This window comes from Bufo gargarizans, chromosome 1, assembly GCF_014858855.1.
Source record: "Bufo gargarizans isolate SCDJY-AF-19 chromosome 1, ASM1485885v1, whole genome shotgun sequence".
NCBI lineage: Eukaryota > Metazoa > Chordata > Amphibia > Anura > Bufonidae > Bufo > Bufo gargarizans.
Genome location: NC_058080.1, coordinates 539,874,654 through 539,896,199, shown reverse-complemented (window position 1 = coordinate 539,896,199; position 21,546 = coordinate 539,874,654). Strand labels below are relative to the sequence as shown.

The window sequence follows — 21,546 nt, the reverse complement described above, 5'->3', positions numbered from 1 at the left end:
TCCCTGGTTTAAGCAATAGAGACTTGACTCCCTATAAACCAGGTTACCCAATGCTTCTCAAATTTGTCTATGCAATGATTTCTAAGGCCCATGATCCTTTCCTATGTAGATGTCCGATATATTCTGGACTTATTTCCGCTATACAGGGGATGTCAGGGTATTTCCAGTGAGAGGCAATTGCTAATTTAGTGGCAAGACATAAATGTGCGCTGATTACTCTCCCTTTTAGGGCTCATGCACATGACCATATGTAGTTAGCGGTCCGCAAAACGCAGTTCCGCAAAAGAAAAAAAAATGATGACATCCGTATGACAACTGTGACATCCATATTGCATCAGTTGTTTTTTTTTTGTGTGGATCCATTATAACAATGCCTGTCCTTGAAGAATAGGACATTAGGGCTGTAGCTAACGATTATTTGAATAATCGATTAGTTGTCGATAATTTAATCTATTAATCGGGAAAAACACCAAAATTACAAAACAAAGAGGTTTATATGATTTTATGTTCAAAGGCCATATTAAAACAAATTATGGATGACACTATTATGGGGTATCTGTGGATGGCGCTGTTATGGGGGATCTGTGGATGGCGCTATTATGGGGGATCTGTGGGTGGCACTGTTATGGGGAAATCTGTGGGTGGCACTGTTATGGGGAGGGGGATCTGTGGATGGCACTGTTATGGGGAGGGGGATCTGTGGATGGCACTGTTATGGGGAGGGGGATCTGTGGGTGGCACTGTTATGGGGAGGGGGATCTGTGGGTGGCACTGTTATGGGGAAATCTGTGGGTGGCACTGTTATGGGGAGGGGGGATCTGTGGATGGCACTGTTATGGGGAGGGGGGGATCTGTGGATGGCACTGTTATGGGGAGGGGGGGATCTGTGGATGGCACTGTTATGGGGAGGGGGGGATCTGTGGATGGCACTGTTATGGGGAGGGGGGGATCTGTGGATGGCACTGTTATGGGGAGGGGGGGATCTGTGGATGGCACTGTTATGGGGAGGGGGGGATCTGTGGATGGCACTGTTATGGGGAGGGGGGGATCTGTGGATGGCACTGTTATGGGGAGGGGGGATCTGTGGATGACACCATATAGCATCTTATGCTATATGTGTCATCCACAGATCCCCCTCCCCATAACAGTGCACAGATCCCCTTCCCCATAGCAGTGCCATACACAGATCCCCCTCCCCATTACAGCCCCGACCCCGCTGCTCACAGCAGACTATTCTGGCAGTAACTTTTACTCAGCACATCTTTATTACCTTACAATGAAGCTCAGGTAACAGGCAGAGCAGGCGGCGGCGTAACATCACTTACTCACGTGACGCACCTGCTCCGCCCACTTTATGAATGAAGGAGGCGGAGCAGGCGCGTCACTTGAGTAAGTGATGTTATTCAGCCGTCCGCTCTGCCTGTTACTGGAGCTTCATTGTAAGGTAAAATAAAGATGCGCTGATTTAAAGTAAACCGCCCGCATAGCAACGAATCGGCGATTATTCGATAACTGGATTCGTCGACAACGAATCCCGTTATCGATTATCGATAAAGTCGATTAATCGTTGCAGCCCTATAGGACATGTTTTATTTTTTTTGTGGAACAGACATGCGGGTGTACGGAAACAGAATGCACACGGAGTCATTTCTGTTTTATGCGGACCCATAAACGTGAATGGTTCTGCATACGGACCTGTAAAAATAATATTGGGATATTATCTAAACCGATAAACAAAAGTGCTGTTGAGGGGAGGGAGAAATCATTTTTCCAGCAAATTTAGTCACAAGAAAAGACATCTTGCCATAATTGAGTGATGTGTGGGCATCCCCTTAAGACCACTTGAAAAATGGCAAAATCATATTTAGCATGGCTGGATTTTAACAAGGTTCCAAGTAGAGCTTCAACATGCAACAAGAAGAAATGGGAGTGAGACAAAACATTTTTTGAGCATTCAATTTAATGAAAACAACGAATAAACTGAAACAGGCTGTTTTTCAGCTGATCAAAAATTTAGGACCACACCTCAAAAAAAAAAAAAAAAAAACCCCCTCCCTTACCCCCCCCCCAAAACAGAAATCCAACTTCCAAACATGAACTCAGTAATGAGTAGCTCCGCCGTTATTGTTTATCACTTCAAAAATTTGTTTCGGCATGCTTGATGCAAGCGTTTCCATGAGGTGAGTGGAAACATTTCTCCAAGTGCTGAAGACGGCCACACGAAGGCCATCTACTGTCTGGAACTGTTGTCCATTTTTGTAAACTTCCCTTGCCATCCATCCTCAAAGGTTCTCAATTGGATTTAGATCAGGTGAACACGCAGGATGGGCCAAAAGAGTGATGTTATTCTCCTGGAAGAAGTCCCTTGTCCTGCGGGCATTGTGTACTGTAGGGTTGTCCTGTTGAAAAACCCAGTCGTTACCACACAGACGAGGGCCCTCCGTCATGAGGAATGCTCTCTGCAACATCTAGACATAGCCAGCGGCCGTTTGACGCCCCTGCACTTCCTGAAGCTCCATTGTTCCACTGAAGGAAAAAGCACCCCAGACCATTATGGCGCCCCCTCCACTGTGGCGCGTAGAAAACATCTCAGGTGGGATCTTCTTGTCATGCCAGTAACGTTGGAAACCATCAGGACCATCAAGGTTACATTTTTTCTCATCAGAGAATAAAACTTTCTTCCACCTTTTGAATGTCCCATGTTTGGTGCTCTCTTGCAAAGTCCAAACGAGCAGTTCTGTGGCGTTCAAGGAGACGAGGTCTTTGAAGACGCTTTTTGTTTTTGAAGCCCTTCAGTCTCAGATGCCGTCTGATGGTTATGGGGCTGCAGTCAGCACCAGTAAGGGCCTTAATTTAGGTCGAGGATCGTCCAGTGTCTTGATGGACAGCCAATTGGATCCTCCGGCTCAGTGCTGGTGAAATTTTTTGGGGTCTTCCACTTGACTTTTTTTGTTCCTTAACCCTCAGGATCATTTAAGAAATTCCAGGAAACATACGTTGTAGTCTTTCTGGGGGGTAATACCAACTCAGTTTTCACGGCTGACGGGGCTACCTTTTTAAGCTATTCCTGCAAGTACAAGTGGGAGGGAAGGGATGCAAATATGCTCTTAACAAGCTCTGCCTCTGATGCCACCAGACGTAAGGCAGCTATCCTATAAGTCAATGTTAAACCCTTTAAATAGGCCTTGAGACATGGCTCGGATATTAAATAAGCCATCATCTCATCTGCAGACAGCTGTTTCGGGTGATTGCCCCTCATCAGTGCAGAGCAGAGAGTACTGGCTTAGACTACTTTCACACTTGCATTTGGTGCGGATCCATCATGGATCTGCACAGCGTCAGTTCGCCTCCTACTATGAGGCATTATATGCCTCCAAGATCACATGTACCTCGGATGAAATTGCCAATTTCTTAGCAAGGGGGAAGATTCCTTCTTTAGACAGGGAGGATGGGATGGCCCTGGCGGCAGACATATCTGACCTGGAAATTGAAATGGCCATTAGTTCCTTAGCAACTAAGAAAACCCCGGGACCCGATGGGTTTCCTGCGGAATGGTATAAGAGATTCTCTAAGGACCTGGTTAGCAGATTTGGGAAGCTGTTGATGTATGCGCTGGAAAATGGTTCGTTGCCTCCGTCTTTTTTGGAGGCAACGATAGTGGTGATTCATAAACCCGGGAAGCCATCTGACCAGTGTAGCTCTTATCGGCCTATCTCACTTCTGAATCTTGACGTCAAGATCTTTGCGAAGATATTGGCGTTAAGACTAAGGGGGGTAATTCTCTCCTTGGTTGGGGTAGATCAATCAGGGTTTATGCCAGGGAAAACCACAGATATTAATTTAAGGTGATTATTTACAAACCTTCAGGTCAACCATGATAATAGAGGTATGAGAGCTCTGGCGTCCCTAGATAATGAAAAAGCTTTTGATTCAGTAGAATGGGAATTTATGTGGGCTGTACTGACTCGAATGGGCTTTCCGGAGAAGTTTTTGAGCTGGCTGCAAATGCTTTATAGGTCACCGTCGGCGAGAGTCAGGGTTAATGGGTACACGTCAGACTCCTTCCCTTTGGGTAGAGGTACTAGGCAGGGTTGCCCGCTCTCTCCCCTACTATTTGCATTAATCATGGAACCTTTATCGATACTCATATCCTCCACTTCAGGTATAGAAGGTTGGGAAATAGCTGGTATATCAGAAAAGATTTCATTATATGCTGCTGACATGCTGGTATACCTGGCGGATACAGGGAAATCCCTAGATACCCTTTTAAGCGTAGTTGACCAATTTGGTAGCTTCTCAGGTCTCCGTGTAAACTGGGCTAAGTCTAGCCTCTGTTTGGTTGATGATGTTGACCCAGCTTGCATTTCGGTGAACAATAAACTTCAGATCGTGGAGCAATTTACATATTTGGGGATTATTGTTCATAGAGAGGTGGCAAAATTTTATGATTTGAATATTGTTCCTACAATGCAATCCATTACTCGGAAGCTGGAGGCTTGGGGAAATCTCCCCTTAACTCTGATTGGGCGTATCAATGTGGTAAAAATGATTCTTCTCCCAAAATTGTTGTACTTATACAGGGCGGCCCCAGTGTTAATTCCCAAGAGTCATTTTGCTACCCTAGATAGAGTAATTGCTCCCTTTCTGTGGAACAAGTCTTCTCCCAGAATTGCGAGATCCACCCTCCAGGCATCTTACCTGCGGGGGGGTCTTGCCTTACCAAATCTATATATGTACTATGTAGCGGTGCAGCTAAGTTATGTGGCGTGGTGGGTGCGGGCTGACCCGGGGAACCCGGCGGTAGTGTTGGAGGCAGCTCTGTTAGGGTCCTATGAGGCGCTTACGAATTTGGCATATAGGTCTGTAGTGCATTACACCCAATCGATGGCAGCGGCAGCCAAGGTATGGGTACAATGGGGCCAGAGGGGGAACCCTGAAGAGAGTGGTACTACTTGATCGCCATATTTACCGTTGTGGAGAAACAGAGTGCTTCCAGAGCTGTTCTCACTAATGGAGTTTGAATTTTGGCCCCAGAAGGGGGTACGTTATCTTACTCAACTGTATGACAGGGGCCTCTTTAGATCCTTTAATAGTCTGCAGCAAGAATTTAATTTGCCTAGGCATTGTTTATATAGATATTTTCAACTTAGGCATGCCTGTCAGGCTCAATTTGGGAGGGAACCTTTAAAGTTGGAGTGTAGTCCAGTGGAAGCAGCGATTAGGAGGGTTCCCTTGGTCAAACCAGTGTCGACTCTTTATGCGTCACTGATGGCGCTGCAGGCCTCCCCTCTGGATAAGGCGTTTGTCAGATGGAAAAGTGACATAGAAGGTTTGGAGGAGGCGCATGTTAAAGAATCTAGTTGTACATGGAGATCTACGGTGGTGAGTGCTAGGGATCAGTTGATTCAAGTTAAGTGGCTCCACAGGATTTACTATACTCCTGTGAGGTTGTTTAAAATGGGTAAATTGCTAAACCCTCATTGCACAAGATGTGGACACAAAAATGGTTCCTTTTATACACATGGTGTGGCAGTGTCCGACTATTCATGGCTTCTGGGAGGAGATTCATGCATATATTAATGATAAACTGGGCTTTCCTAATGTTTGTACTGAGCTTACTAGCTTGTTGGGGGTAGTCAATGAGGTTGTTCCCACCAAGTTTGGCAGGAAGCTTTACAGAATACTCTTATACTATGCTAGGAAAACTATCCTTCTCAATTGGAAACCTCCTAAAAATCCTACTATGCAACAATGGGTACATTTAATTAATGCGGATCTTGGTTTATATAAGTTCGTATATGAGAAAAGAGGGACCCCTGATCGCTTCATGAAGATATGGGACCCCTGGATTGAAGCCCAGACTCTGGTGTCATAGATGACGGAGTAGCTGTTCCGACCAGTGAGGGAGGTGTGAATGTGTGCGTGTATGTGCGGTACTTCTAATTATCCTCAGGTGGAGCTGGATAGGTATTATTTATACTGAACTTGATACTGCTTCTGACCTGCACTTGGGTCATGAGGAGAAGTTATGATTAATCCCATGTATTTGATTTGTACTGGACTCAAAGGATGATTGTCTGTATTGTAATGTTTGTTATGCTTTGTACGACTTGCATAAAATAAAATAAAAAGTTACTATTAAAAAAAAAATCATGGATCTGCACAGACTGATCAGATAATACAAACATCTGCATCTGTCTCCTCCCACGATAAAGGCGCTCTCTCCACAAGGAGAGATAGTACCCCTCAAGTACAAGAGGAAACATGGTCATTTTAGCTATTTATTGTTAAAATGATAGATTAACAGATTGTGGGGGATCCGAGCTCTGGAGCCTTCTGCGTTCAGCTGAGATTTTCCTTACTTACTCCAGCTCTGGAGGATAAAGGAAATGTTACATGGTGGCTGATTAAAATAAGTCTGCTAACTTTCAACCGTTCTGGGTATTAGCATTATTTTGAATCTCCCTATAATATTAGTAATATAATTCTTTGCCATTTGACAATATCATTAGTGGAGCACAGTAACATTCCTCTAACCCTGTTTCTCTCTTTTAGAATGGATTCCTGTCCATAGCTGGAACAAGCCCCACTGACTCCTTCAGAATGGTAATTTAAGTAGCTATTAAGTTTTACATTAGAGGGGTTGTCCAAGGTATTTTTGTTATCAATGACCTATCCTCAGGATAGGTCATCAATATCAGATCGTTGGGGTTCCAACCCCCACGGATTAGCTGGTTGAAGAGAAGGCAACTGCAGCGGTGAGCGTGTTTAAAGGGATTCTGTCACCTAGTTTTACCCTATAGAGCTGCGGACATGCAGGGATAGATCTCCGCTAGCATGTCTGCAATATACCTGTCCCATAAAGCTGTGTGCTTTTATTGTGTTTAAAAAATGATTTTATAGATATGTAAATGAGCCTGGTAAGGAGCCCAAGGGGGTGTACTAACCTTCTTGGAGCCCAGCCATGCCCCCCTGTGAAGGAGCCCAGCACCGCCTGCGTCCTCCGACTCTCCTCCTTGCTCACAGTTAGATTGCCGTAATCTCGCGATGCACGAGCTCGCGCTTGCGCAGTGCCGGTATAGTGTTCCTTCCCTGTGCTGGCATCAGCCTCAGGGAAGGAACTGCGCATCGCGAGATTACGGCAATCTAACTGTGAGCAAGGAGGAGATTCGGAACACGCAGGCGGTGCTGGGCTCCTTCACAGGGGGTGTGGCTGGACTCCAAGAAGGTTAGTACAGCCCCTTGGGCTCCTTACCAGGCTAATTTACATATCTCTAAAATCCTTTTTTAAAGAAAATAAAAGCACACAGCTTTATGGGACAGGTATATTGCGGACATGCTAACGGCGATCTAGCCATGCATGTCCGCAGCTCTATAGGCTAAAACGAGATGACAGAATTCCTTTAATTACACCTAAGCTGTCCCATTCACTTCAATGGGACGGTTCGTTCTTATACACCTGAATAGGAACGAGCCTTCCTATTGAAGTGAATGAGATAACTTCTTGTAATTACACCTGCTCACCACTGTGGTTGCGACTTTGAGCAGGTAAACAATGAATGGAAGGTTGCGCTGGCACGGTGCGTGCCTTCTCTTCAACCAGCTGATCGTCGGAGATGTCGGACCCCTGATATTGATGACCTATCCTGAGGATAGGTCATCAATAAAAATAACTAGGACAACCCGTTTTTTTGGCCATCTTACCTTTTTGCATTATTTTGCTGTCAGATTCGAATTGCAGCCTTAAACGCTGCCTCAACTGTAGAAGGGGAACATGAAGAAACTTTTAAAGGTCACAAAACACAAACCAAAGAGGCCCAGGTAAGTGGAGCAACGTCATTCTTTGAAGTTGCCATTGTATGCCAATATATGCAGTATTAGTGATTTGTCTTTTCTTTGTAGGAAGCGGAAGCATTTGCACTTTATCACAAGGCTTTGGATCTACAGAAGCTTGACCGCTATGATGAGTCCTCACAGGCCTATCACCAACTGCTAGATACCCGTCTTCTTCAGGAAGTGAGTGGAATGATTTGTGGTCACGTACATGTACCGCAGTGACAAGCATCGGCGATGACACAGAACCCAGTCCTTTAAACCCTCAAATACCATTGTCAGTAGGGACCGTGGAATCTTTGGGGTTAGGCCGAAGGAGGGGGTTCCCTCTGCCTTCTAGTAGTAGCCCCTGGCGGTGGAATTGCAGTGCTCTGGGTATACGTATGCTGCCCAACACCCCTGATGAAGCCAGTTCAGCTGGTGAAACATGTTGGGGGGGCAGTTTATAGGTTTTAGATTACTGTCCCTTGTCTATGTGTGCCTAAGCATTTGCACAGTTAGCAGTGGTCTGTAGAGATACCGAACTATCAGTGTGATATTAGTTGCCATTGCAGTAACTGGTAAATTGTCAAATGTGTCCAGCAAACGTGATATCATAGCAGGGAGAGTGCACATCCCTGCATGGGAAAAGAGAAACGAAACACACATCTATTAGGTATCATAGACAGGGCACAGTTTATTTTTAACCCTTTATTTGCTCACCTAGCTATTTTAGTAACACGATTAAAAGTTATGTTTTATTGAGAGATTTATGTCTGGGTCAAGTTAGGTATTCGGCCATTCAGGCTCCTATTTATAATAATTCAGTCCTGTCATAGCCAACTGCATGAAAAGCTGTGCCTCTGGCACAGCTCGGCGAGCAGTTTCTCAGAATCCAATAGAATGCAGTAATACTCTCTTGCAGTCTGTTCAATAAAAAGTGATTAAAAAGGTGTAAATAAAAACTGCAGTTTGCCCCACAAAACAAACAAGCCCTCATACAGTGTAGACGGGAAAAAAATAAAAAGTTATGGGTGGCAGAAAATGGCAATGCCCCCAAAAAAATTGTATGACTAGCTTACCGTTGTCTATAATGTATGGCTAGCTTACTGCTGCAGTGCTCCAGGTGACGACCAAAATGGTTGCCAATGCGACTTAGAATTGCAAAATGGCGACAAGACTTTGTAGTCTTGTCGCTATTTGCGCCTAGACCTTCCGCTGCTCTGCATCTAAGAAAAAGGCTTTTCATCCAGCAGACATCTTCTGGGTGAAGATCCGCCCCTCGCATATACCCGGCATAGAGGGTGGACGTGGCTTGGGTTCTTGCGTCTTGGGCTCCCGCATCCAGCAGTCTGGCAAGTTTGAATCTGTGCTGTGGAGCTGAGCTGCTGGTGGAAGTGATCTTCTGGAGACATGTCAACTAGGGACACACAGATCTCCTGCACAGTCCACGACTGATAACACTAGGCATGCAGATTTATTAGTGTGTTTTATAGGACTGGGTCTCCATGAGGTCACAAGGAGAAGCCAGAGATCAGTGAACCCTGTTAGAACATGTATAAGCACCGGCTTCACACCACAGTATGTCAGTGGGATCCCCCGTCCTGGTCTGCGTAGTACTGCCAGGGTTGCATAGCATTGTATTGATTTATGATGCTATGTAACCATTACAGTTCTAGAATGTACTGGATAACACCGACATAATGCTGTCAGTGTTATCCAATACATTCCAGAACTGTAAGGGTTACATAGCATCATAAATCAATATAATGCTATGCGACCCTGGCAGTGCTGGAAGGTCAGTACAGAGCTCCTGCAGACATACTGTGGTGTGAAACCAGCGTAGTCCCATCAATGCAGAGACTAGTAACCGTTTCTGATCATAAATCCTAATATCTATTATCATTATTTGACAAGACAAATGTTCCCCCCACCAAGGGATTCGCTCAGCAGTCCCAAGGCATGCAGATTAACAAGGAGAGATTTGCTGCCTATGCAAGGACGGCTTTGTTAGTGCACGGCTCCTCACTGACATCGAGGTGATGGGCAGATGGTTAGGTGCTCCTTTCTGCTCCAAAGACATGTAGTGAAGTTAAAAAGAGGGATAATGGTACTAAGCAGCCTATAAGGGGTTAAGCACAGGCTAGTTTAGCTGCCAGAGGAGGCCTCCTACCTTTCCCACACCTCTGCTTGCTGGCAGTGAATGGAAACCTTCAAGGTTGACATTCACAGACTGAATGTACATGTCCAGTCACAGTTACACAGTGAGCAGCACTAGAATACGGGTGTACTTTCCTCCCTCTGGGAGCAAACAAAGGTTTTTATTCAGTGACAGGCAGGCAGAGGTGTTGAGAATAAAGAGTAAAGCTCCTAAAATATTATATATATTTTTTTTCTATTTTTTTTATCTGCTATATTATATTTTTTCAAAATGTACAAAAAAAAACGGTGTCCCGACCCCACAGTCATGCTGGTCCCAGTGGGGATAGTTTATTTTAACCCGCTATTTATTGAAACCGCTTTAAAAATATTTCCTTAAAAGGGTTTGTATACACTAATTTCTGGAACTCTGAGACTGGCAGGACCTTTGTTGGTGATCACACTTACCTGATCCCCAGTGTGGGGTCCTGGCTCGTTTGCTCCCCAGCCTCCGCTGCTTGTCTTGAGTCCATTCACGAAAACTTCCTGTTTGACGCTGTTAAAGCCAATAACTGATCACTGCTTCCCTTGCATTATGTCAATTATGGTCATGTGATGCAAGGGGAGCAGATCTCCACTGTGGCCAGTGATTGGCTGCAGCAGCATCAAGTTTTCCTGGAGAAACCCAAGACAAGCAGCGGAGCCCCGGAAGCAAATGAGCCAAGGCCCAGCACCTAGGGATCACGGAATCCTGATCACCAACGTGAATCTGCATGTCTGAGAGTTCATAGAAATTAGTGCACAACCCCTTTAACTGTATAGGCTGTAGCCTAGGAAACCTCATGCTCCTAAGCATCCCAGCTTTTTATTTTATTGGAACACTACAGTAGCCATGGGGGTGAGAGTAGGTGGGGCTTTAATGGAGGAACAGTGAGGGTGTGTAATGAAGTACGGTGAGCGTCTAGATTGATGGGTTAGAAGAACAAATCCAAAGGAGAGACAAATGGGCAACTACACAAGCAAAGACAAGTTTATTTTAAATTTGGTGTCTAAAAATTTCATTTGGTTTCAGGTTAAGAGACAATGGCTCCTTGACATTTTTTTTAAAATCTGGAGCACTGCGCTCTCTATAACGTATGGCCACCTTAGCTCTGTCTATAACGTATGGCCACCTTAGCTCTGTCTATAACGTATGGCCACCTTAGCTCTGTCTATAACGTATGGCCACCTTAGCTCTGTCTATAACGTATGGCCACCTTAGCTCTGTCTATAACGTATGGCCACCTTAGCTCTGTCTATAACGTATGGCCACCTTAGCTCTGTCTATAACGTATGGCCACCTTAGCTCTGTCTATAACGTATGGCCACCTTAGCTCTGTCTATAACGTATGGCCACCTTAGCTCTGTCTATAACGTATGGCCACCTTAGCTCTGTCTATAACGTATGGCCACCTTAGCTCTGTCTATAACGTATGGCCACCTTAGCTCTGTCTATAACGTATGGCCACCTTAGCTCTGTCTATAACGTATGGCCACCTTAGCTCTGTCTATAACGTATGGCCACCTTAGCTCTGTCTATAACGTATGGCCACCTTAGCTCTGTCTATAACGTATGGCCACCTTAGCTCTGTCTATAACGTATGGCCACCTTAGCTCTGTCTATAACGTATGGCCACCTTAGCTCTGTCTATAACGTATGGCCACCTTAGCTCTGTCTATAACGTATGGCCACCTTAGCTCTGTCTATAACGTATGGCCACCTTAGCTCTGTCTATAACGTATGGCCACCTTAGCTCTGTCTATAACGTATGGCCACCTTAGCTCTGTCTATAACGTATGGCCACCTTAGCTCTGCTCTGTCTATAACGTATGCCCACCTTAGCTCTGTCTATAACGTATGGCCACCTTAGCTCTGTCTATAACGTATGGCCACCTTAGCTCTGTCTATAACGTATGGCCACCTTAGCTCTGTCTATAACGTATGGCCACCTTAGCTCTGTCTATAACGTATGGCCACCTTAGCTCTGTCTATAACGTATGGCCACCTTAGCTCTGTCTATAACGTATGGCCACCTTAGCTCTGTCTATAACGTATGGCCACCTTAGCTCTGTCTATAACGTATGGCCACCTTAGCTCTGTCTATAACGTATGGCCAGCTTAGGCTACTTTCACACTAGCGTTCGGGGCTCCGCTTGTGAGTTCCGTTCAAAGGCTCTCACAAGCGGCCCCGAACGCTTCCGTCCAGCCCTAATGCATTCTGAGTGGATGCGGATCCGCTCAGAATGCATCAGTCTGGCAGTGTTCAGCCTCCGCTCCGCTCAGCAGGCGGACACCTGAACGCTGCTTGCAGCGTTCGGGTGTCCGCCTGGCCGTGCGGAGGCAAACGGATCCGTCCAGACTTACAATGTAAGTCAATGGGGACGGATCCGTTTGAATATGACACACTATGGCTCAATCTTCAAACTGATCCGTCCCCCATTGACTTTCAATGTAAAGTCTGGACGGGTCCGTCTGAGGCTACTTTGACACTTAGAAATTTTTTTACAATATAATGCAGACGGATCCGTTCTGAACGGATCCACCGTCTGCATTATATGAGCGGATCCGTCTCAGTGTGAAAGTAGCCTTAGCGCTGTCTATAACGTATGTCCACTTTAGCTCTGTCTATAACGTATGTCCACCTTAGCTCTGTCTATAACGTATGGCCACCTTAGCTCTGTCTATAACGTATGTCCACCTTAGCTCTGTCTATAACATATGGCCATCTTAGCTCTGTCTAGAACGTATGGCCACCTTAGCTCTGTCTAGAACGTATGGCCACCTTAACTGCTGTCTAGAACGTATGGCCACCTTAGCTCTGTCTATAACGTATGGCCACCTTAGCTCTGTCTAGAACGTATGGCCACCTTAGCTCTGTCTAGAACGTATGGCCACCTTAACTGCTGTCTAGAACGTATGGCCACCTTAGCTCTGTCTAGAACGTATGGCCACCTTAACTGCTGTCTAGAACGTATGGCTGTCTTAACTGCTGTCTAGAACGTATGGCTGTCTTAACTGCTGTCTAGAACGTATGGCTGTCTTAACTGCTGTCTAGAATGTTTGGAGTGACTTCCCGTATCCTCAGCTGCCCCCACAGCCGGAATATAACTGCTGCATCTCAGTAAGCCAATATTCAGTATTTTATCCCTTTTATTTTATCTGTTTACTGCATTGTTATTGTATGTATATTTTTGTTTTTTATCTTTTATCTGACACTTTCTTTTTGTATTGCACTGCACTATTGTGTATTAAATGTAAAAATTGATAAGTCCCTACTAGGGCTGCACGATAAATCGAAAAAATAATCGAATCGCGATAATCGGCAAATGCGATATGGCGATTTGGCCGACCGGAAAATGCCGCGATTATATATAAAAGGGGCCCCGCGCACATAACTGCCTTTTGCGTGTAAAGTGTTTTACTAGTGTGTGTGGGTGAAACAATCTCTCTCCTAACAGGTCCGGCCTCTGTACTGACTATGAATGCAATGCTCTGCAGCGAGCGGCAGCGAGGTGGCCGGCCGGCGCGTGACTGACGTCACTTAGTAACGCTCCTCCCACTTCAGGAAGCAGGAGCGTTACTAAGTGACGTCAGTCACGCGCCGGCCGGCCACCTCGCTGCCGCTCGCTGCAGTGCATTCATAGTGAGTACAGAGGCCGGACCTGTTAGGAGAGAGATTGTTTCACCCACACACACACACTAGTAAAACACTTTACACGCAAAAGGCAGTTATGTGCCCAGTTTAGGACACATGAGGGGGACCAGCATAAGATGCTATATGTCTTAAGCTGGCCCCCCTCATGGCCCTATGTGTCCTCCACACATCCCCTATAACAGTGCCATTCACAGATCCCCCATATAACAGCGCCCTCCACAGATCCCCCATATAACAGCGCCCTCCACAGATCCCCCATATAACAGCGCCCTCCACAGATCCCCCATATAACAGCGCCCTCCACAGGTCCCCCATATAACAGCGCCCTCCACAGATCCCCCATATAACAGTGCCATTCACAGATCCCCCATATAACAGCGCCCTCCACAGATCCCCCATATAACAGCGCCCTCCACAGATCCCCCATATAACAGCGCCCTCCACAGATCCCCCATATAACAGCGCCCTCCACAGATCCCCCATATAACAGCGCCCTCCACAGATCCCCCATATAACAGCTCCCTCCACAGATCCCCCATATAACAGCGCCCTCCACAGATCCCCCATATAACAGCGCCCTCCACAGATCCCCCATATAACAGCGCCCTCCACAGATCCCCCATATAACAGCGCCCTCCACAGATCCCCCATATGACAGCGCCCTCCACAGATCCCCCATATGACAGCGCCCTCCACAGATCCCCCATATAACAGCGCCCTCCACAGATCCCCCACAACACAGCGTCATCCACAGATCCCCCATAACTATGTCATACCCAGCCGCGTCAGCGGCTCATATGGAAAAATCCAAGCAAATAGACCTCTAGCACAATTCCTTTAAAATATCGCATCGCATATCATTATAGCAATTTTTAGGGTCCTAATCGCAATCGCACAAAATTCCCATATCGTGCAGCCCTAGTCCCTACCTTGATGTCTTGTAGAACTTGCTCTTTTGGAGGGAATAACGCTACCGATAGTGTTTCAGAGGATTTTAGGTTCCATATAGATAACTCGTGTTACGGTGTTAATTTTGGGTTGAGAGAATATCTGAGTATAGGCCCCTATTGCCTTTTAGTATAGGTGGTGGCAGCTATGGTGATAGAAAATATTGGGGTGTTAGAATCTAGGAGAGTAAGTTAGCATAATTCCGTCATCTAGAATAGGTGGGTGGGAATTTATGTGGTAAATTGATGAGCTCACTAGTATAATTCACCCCTGTGACGTGACCTATTGAGTAGGGATCGTCACAACCATTATGAGTAAACTCCTTATGGAGTAGACAGAACTTGCAGTAAGGCATTTGCAGTCCATTATTTGATCCCTTCTTCTTGGGTGTGGTCATGCTGTATCTTATCCATGGTCTGTTTTCAGTTGTCTACCATAGATGTAATATCAGACTGCTCACTTGAATTTGAATACTTGCTTTGAAAATGATTAAACCGGGTGATAAATGGGATCTTTGTTTTCAGCAGGTCCCTTTGAGTGAAGAAAGAGAGCGTCTGAAGCATCCTGGATTAATGCTAAAGTATTCAACCTTTAAGAACTTAGCTCAGCTTGCTGCAAAACGAGATGACTTGGAGACTGCAATGGAATATAACCTAGAAGTATGTACTGATCACCTGCTTCTGTGGCCCACATGATCATTGGAGTTGTCCCTTTGGCATTTCCTCTGCCCTGTGCTTCTCCTAATCTGGCAACACCATCCTATTGAAATGGAGCAGAGTTATAGTACCTCCTTCCACCTAGTGACTGTGGATTTTTCAGTGCTTATACCCCCACAATCAGGAAGTAATGGTGTATCTTGGTGTTATGCCATGATTTACTATGGTGGGAAAACTCTCCCCCCCCCCCCCCCAACAGCTTTGAGAAAAGGCACTAACTGTTCAGCCTGAGCAGGGGGAGTGGAAAGGCCTGTTTAGGCTTTAAAACGAGACCAGAATCGCAGCATGATCACCTCTAGAACCTGGAAGGTGGCTGTTAGAAATCGCTTGGGAGTGATAGCAGCCTAAAGTGATAGCAGGTTTCAGCTGCTTTATTTCCCAACCTGATGTCTAACAGCTATATGTCCCGATGTGGAGTAGATAATACAGCTATTATCTGTCAGCTTTCAAACAAGACCAGTTCCATATCACTAGCTGTAAACAAGCCTGAGATATGAAGAGCTAAAGCAGCCCTCCCCTCTTCAGCTGGCTGTGGGAGAGCTGATAGGCTGCAGGGAGAAGAGAAAAAAATATACAAAATATAGAAAAATATATATACATTTTGCAATATAGGAAGCGGGGGCACATCAAAAATAGAACAAGAGTGCCGGCACACGGTATGAATGCACAATATGATACACAGGAAAGAAAAGAATACCGAGATAGTAGCCGCACATCTATAAAAATATCAAATTTATTTAAAGCAACAGACACAACAAAGAATGAGTTAAAAACATTGTATACAATGAATCTGGGTCATGTGAACTGAATATGGACACATGTCCCCCTGACTCACCACAGAAACATGAGCATTCCCCCACATATGCAAATAAGCAACAGCTAAAAATACATGTAATCCATCAACAATGAAAAAAGTGGAAAGCTATAATACTTATCATTTAGAATAGCATGGTGGGGGTATGCATGGTGGTCAGAAAAAGCCCAACGCGTATCGCCAGGCTCTGCTGGCTTCCTCAGGGGTGCCTTATATACATTTTGCAACATAATCATACTGACCCACAGTAAAAGCTTATCATGTTACTTATACCACACAGTAAACACCGTAAAAATAAATCCCACAAAATAATGTTAAATTTGCAGTTTTATTTTAGTTTTTTTCCCTTAAATGGAACAAGTACTTGTAATCAAACTACCAAATAGGTTCACTTCAGACATAAATTAAAAATTGACAATAAAAATTTTTTTTTATTTTTTTTTTTAGGGTTTTTCCAATATTAAAAAGGTTGTCTCACTTCAGCAAATAGCAATTATTATGTAGAGAAAGTGAATACAAGCCACTTACTAATGTATTATGATTGTCCATATTACTTCCTTTGCTGGCTGCATTTGTTTTTCCATCACATTATAGACAGTTTTTTCCATGGTTACGACCTCCCTGCAATCGAGCAGCAGTGGTCCTGTTTGCACACAAGAGGAAATAGCATCAGCCTATGTGAGTTCCCACGGTCCCAGCCACCAGAGAGGCCGACACTTTATTCTATTGTATGCAAGCACGACCACTGCTGTCGGATTGCAGGGGGGCCGTAACCATGGAAGCGAGCAGTGTATAATGTGATGGAAAAATGAATCCCACCAGTAAAGGAGGCAATATGGGTAATAACAATACATTAGTAAATGCCTTGTGTTAACTTTCTCTACATGATAAATGCCACTTGCTAAAGTGAAACAGCCCCTTTAATGTTACTGTTAAGGGGGTTAAAGTCTCCAATTTTAATATGACTGTTGAGGGGTTAAAGTGGTTTACATTTTTAGCAAATAATGGTTATTCATTGTGTAATTAAAAGTCATACAGTATTTCAATACACTTTCAAGATCACTGCTTGCTCCTTTTTTTTGCTTTCCGGTTTGACAATTTTCAAGTTTTTAATGTGCAACATGCAGTAAAGCAAAAGGAAAAATATAAATGGCACCTAATGTTATCTACAGTGTTAAATCAGCTCATTTAAAAAATATACTAGATATTTATTTTATTTAATATTTCTACATTGCTAATTTTTATTTTATCTCAGGCTGTCATGTTGGACTCTACTGATGTTAATCTGTGGTATAAAATCGGTTGTCTGGCTCTTCGCCTCGTGCGCATTCCACTAGCAAGACATGCCTTTGAAGAAGGACTTCAGTGTAACCCGGATCATTGGCCTTGCCTGGATAACCTGGTCACTGTCCTATATACTATCTGTGATTATAGCAGTAAGTAGTTACACGGGACTCTGTGAGGCAATTGTGTCAGGACTATGTATGGTGGTGGACTCAATAAGTGTCAAGGGTAGTTGATGGTGCCGAGAGATTGCAAGTGGACCGAGTCAGTAGAAAGATTTGTTAATTGCCCATTAGGACAACTTCTCTCCATATGCTTTTAGGGCATATGGACCCCATGGAAAGGGTCTACCTGATTGGGACCCTATTCTATCAGGCAGAGTGAAGAGCCACTGCAAAGTCTGTATCTTGCTCTGGAGAGCTTACTACAACCGTGTCTTGGTCTTACCCAGTGTCTTTGTTTGCAGCCTGTTTGTACTTCATCTGCAAGGCTTTAGAGAGAGACTGTCGCTACAGCAAAGGTCTAGTACTAAAAGAGAAGATCTTTAAAGAGCAGCCATGTCTAAGAAAGGACTCTTTCCGCATGTTCCTGAAATGGTACGTTTTTTTGGTAAATGTAACCTCTTTGTACAGCACATGGCATTGGTATTCTCAGTAGAAAAAGACTCGGATAAGTGTAAATGGTTACATAAAATATACAGTACAGACCAAAAGTTTGGACACACCTTCTCATTCAAAGAGTTTTCTTTATTTTCATGACTATGAAGGCATCAAAACTATGAATTAAAACAAGTGGAATTATATACATAACAAACAAGTGTGAAACAACTGAAAATATGTCATATTCTAGGTTCTTCAAAGTAGCCACCTTTTGCTTTGATTACTGCTTTGCACACTTTTGGCATTCTCTTGATGAGCTTCAAGAGGTAGTCACCTGAAATGGTCTTCCAACAGTCTTGAAGGAGTTCCCAGAGATGCTTAGCACTTGTTGGCCCTTTTGCCTTCACTCTGCGGTCCAGCTCACCCCAAACCATCTCGATTGGGTTCAGGTCCGGTGACTGTGGAGGCCAGGTCATCTGGCGCAACACCTCATCACTCTCCTTCATGGTCAAATAGGCCTTACTTTCAAAGTTTTCCCAATTTTTCGGCTGACTGACTGACCTTCATTTCTTAAAGTAATGATGGCCACTCGTTTTTCTTTACTTAGCTGCTTTTTTCTTGCCATAATACAAATTCTAACAGTCTGTTCAGTAGGACTATCAGCTGTGTATCCACCTGACTTCTCCTCAACGCAACTGATGGTCCCAACCCCATTTATAAGGCAAGAAATCCCACTTATTAAACCTGACAGGGCACACCTGTGAAGTGAAAACCATTTCAGGTGACTACCTCTTAAAGCTCATTAAGAGAATGCCAAGAGTGTGCAAAGCAGTAATCAAAGCAAAAGGTGGCTACTTTGAAGAACATAGAATATGACATATTTTCAGTTGTTTCACACTTGTTTGTTATGTATATAATTCCACATGTGTTAATTCATAGTTTTTATTGCCTTCAGTGTGAATCTACAATTTTCATAGTCATGAAAATAAAGAAAACTTTTTGAATGAGAAGGTGTGTCCAAACTTTTGGTCTGTACTGTAGATAAATAAAATATTAAAGTCTTTAGTATTGCGTTTAGCAACAATGCTAGCTGTTGTGACTGATTTCAAGGGTATAGAAAACTGGTGTTGTCACCATTATTCCACAAAATTTAGACCCATCTCTCTGCTGAATACAAATTTTAAAATATATGCGAAAAGCATTGACAGCGATCAATCTGGTTTCATTAAAGGTTGACAAATTATAGGAAGTATGAGAAGGGTGTTAAACATACTGGACTTTGGGCTTGAGGCGGTCCTGGTCACACTGGATGCCGAGATGACATTCGACCACGTTAACTGGTCATTTGCCTTTTCGGTGTTGGGAATCTGTGGTGCCTTTTTGGGAGCTATTCAAGGTTTATATAGTAACCCCGCAGCACGGGTATATATTAATAACACCCTGTAGTCAGATTTTGCTATCGCGAACGGCACTTGTCTGAGTTGTCCTTATCTCCCCTGATGTTCATCCTCTCAATTGAACCTTTGGCGCAGACCATTAGACTTTCAGATCAGGTCCAAGGTGTCCGTATTGGAGGGAGAAATCATAAACTTTCCCTATATGCAGATGATGTGATCTTGATTCTTAGCTCCCCGGAGAAATCTCTCACTGCTGCGATGAAGATTATCCAACAGTTCAGTTCTTTATCCTACTATAAAGTCAATGAAAAGAAATCCCAAGCCCTACCTATTAACATCCCGAATGCTTCCCTGATTACCCTCCAATCTCGCTTTTCACTGGATTGTCAAACTGTTCAATATTTAGGCATGCAGGTCCCCAATAAGATTAAACACTTATGCCACCCCAGTTACCTTCCAATATTAGACAGGGGAAAGACCTGGGTAGGCCGAATTGCAGTATTCCTTACTCTGGATAGATCATCATTATCTGATGGGTAGGGGTCCAACACCCCGGACTCCTGATGATCAGCTGTTTGAGAAGGCATCGGCGCTCCTCTTAGTGCCGTGGCATTCCCACAGCTTACCAAACACAGTTTACCATACATTGTATAGCGGCTGTGCTTGGTATCACGCTCAGCCCGATTCACTTGAATGAGCTGTTCCTGGGCCACGTAAACGTGACATCACTGGCCTTGAAAAAGCAGAGAGAAGGCCTCAGTGCTCACAGGAGCGCCAGTGCCTTCTCGAACAGCTGATCGGCAGGGGTCCCAGGTTTCGGACCCCCAACGATAAGATACTGATCATCATTAAAAAAAAATCTTGGAAAACCCCTATAAGATAAACCATAGTAGCTCTTTTATATTAATGTATGTGGGTTGTATGTCTCTCATTTAGTGACTTGTCCATTCATGATGTGGATGTTTGTGAGGAGGAGGCAAACAGAATTGTGGAGGAGGCATTAGAATTACGCAGGAAGAGACGAGCTCTGTCTGTAAAGGAGGAAGAGCCTGATTTGAAGCTGACTCAGCCTCTCCCGTTTTTCACGTAAGGATAATTTATATGATAGCTGATGAGACGGGTATGACTGCAGATGATATTGTCTGACGCGATCTGCTTTTTGTTCATAGGTGGAAATGTCTTGGAGAGAGTCTGCTCGCCATGTATCGCCACCTTACAACATGTGAACCTCCTCGTCCAAGTTTGGGGAAAAGGATTGACCTCACAGACTACAAAGATGTAACACAACCGGATCATCTTCCGCCAAATCCCCCCCTTACAGACAAAGTCACAGACACACCCACTCCTTCAGCTCCAGCTGTGCCAGTAACAGAGCCGACCCCACCCGCTATTTCTACCCCTAATCCAGTTGTGTCCTCCCAAACCATAAATTATTCCACATCTGTCCAAGGTGAGCACCATGCCACACATTAAGAAGGGGCTTAGCCTTAGGAACCAGTTTACCATTGTTCAGCTCGGTTTTCTGTGGGTCTCTCTTCTTGTTGAGCTAGTTACCCAAAAAACCCAGTGATCTGGTTCTTTTAGCTCCACTAGCTCGTTTCTGTGAAATGGTCTTATATTCACATTGGAATACACTGCAGATTACCTGTTTGTGTATGCATTGTCTGAAGCGTGCTTTTGCTCATCTATACGTATGCGGTTTGTATTTATGTGAAAGGGTCACGATCCAGCCTTTTTGCAGAGATGAATAACCTAGCATAAAAGACCATTTAGGCCAGTTTCACATCTGCGGCTATCTTCTACGGCAGGCTGTTCCGGCACAGAACAGCCTGCCAGAGTTCTCCAGATCCGGCATTGGCAGATACTGCCACCTGCCCGCTATAATGGGGTCCAGCCGCTACTTGACATGTCTGGAATCGGTCAGATAAAAAAAAAAAATTCTAGCCATTTGTGCTGGAACAGCCTCCGGAGAGGACAGCCGCAGGAGTGAAACTAGCCTAAGTTAAAATGAATGTCTATGGTAGCGAATGTCTGGAAACATTTGGTTGAATTGTATATACACATGTCCTTTCTCACAGATTCCCTGCTTATAGTGATACTTTAATTTTCCCTGTTCTGTGATTGTGAGGGGGGTAGAACTCC

The 21,546-nt window shown here is 44.5% G+C and overlaps 1 protein-coding gene across 7 annotated transcripts in view; it reads left to right on the top strand.

The window, feature by feature from the left end:
* The window catches only part of CABIN1 (calcineurin binding protein 1), a 162,349-nt gene that overhangs the window by 5,055 nt on the left and 135,748 nt on the right, over nt 1-21,546 (top strand). For 6 of the 7 annotated variants that reach the window (XM_044275526.1, XM_044275523.1, XM_044275525.1 and 3 more), the window contains exons 2-9: nt 6,556-6,606; nt 7,729-7,821; nt 7,903-8,016; nt 15,119-15,253; nt 17,380-17,560; nt 17,875-18,004; nt 20,341-20,490; nt 20,574-20,854. In XM_044275526.1, the coding sequence (XP_044131461.1) occupies nt 6,604-6,606; nt 7,729-7,821; nt 7,903-8,016; nt 15,119-15,253; nt 17,380-17,560; nt 17,875-18,004; nt 20,341-20,490; nt 20,574-20,854 (1,087 nt within the window). In that variant the 5' untranslated portion in view covers nt 6,556-6,603. The remainder of the gene's footprint in view (nt 1-6,555; nt 6,607-7,728; nt 7,822-7,902; nt 8,017-15,118; nt 15,254-17,379; nt 17,561-17,874; nt 18,005-20,340; nt 20,491-20,573; nt 20,855-21,546) is intronic. The other variant, XM_044275522.1, reaches the window with a different exon arrangement.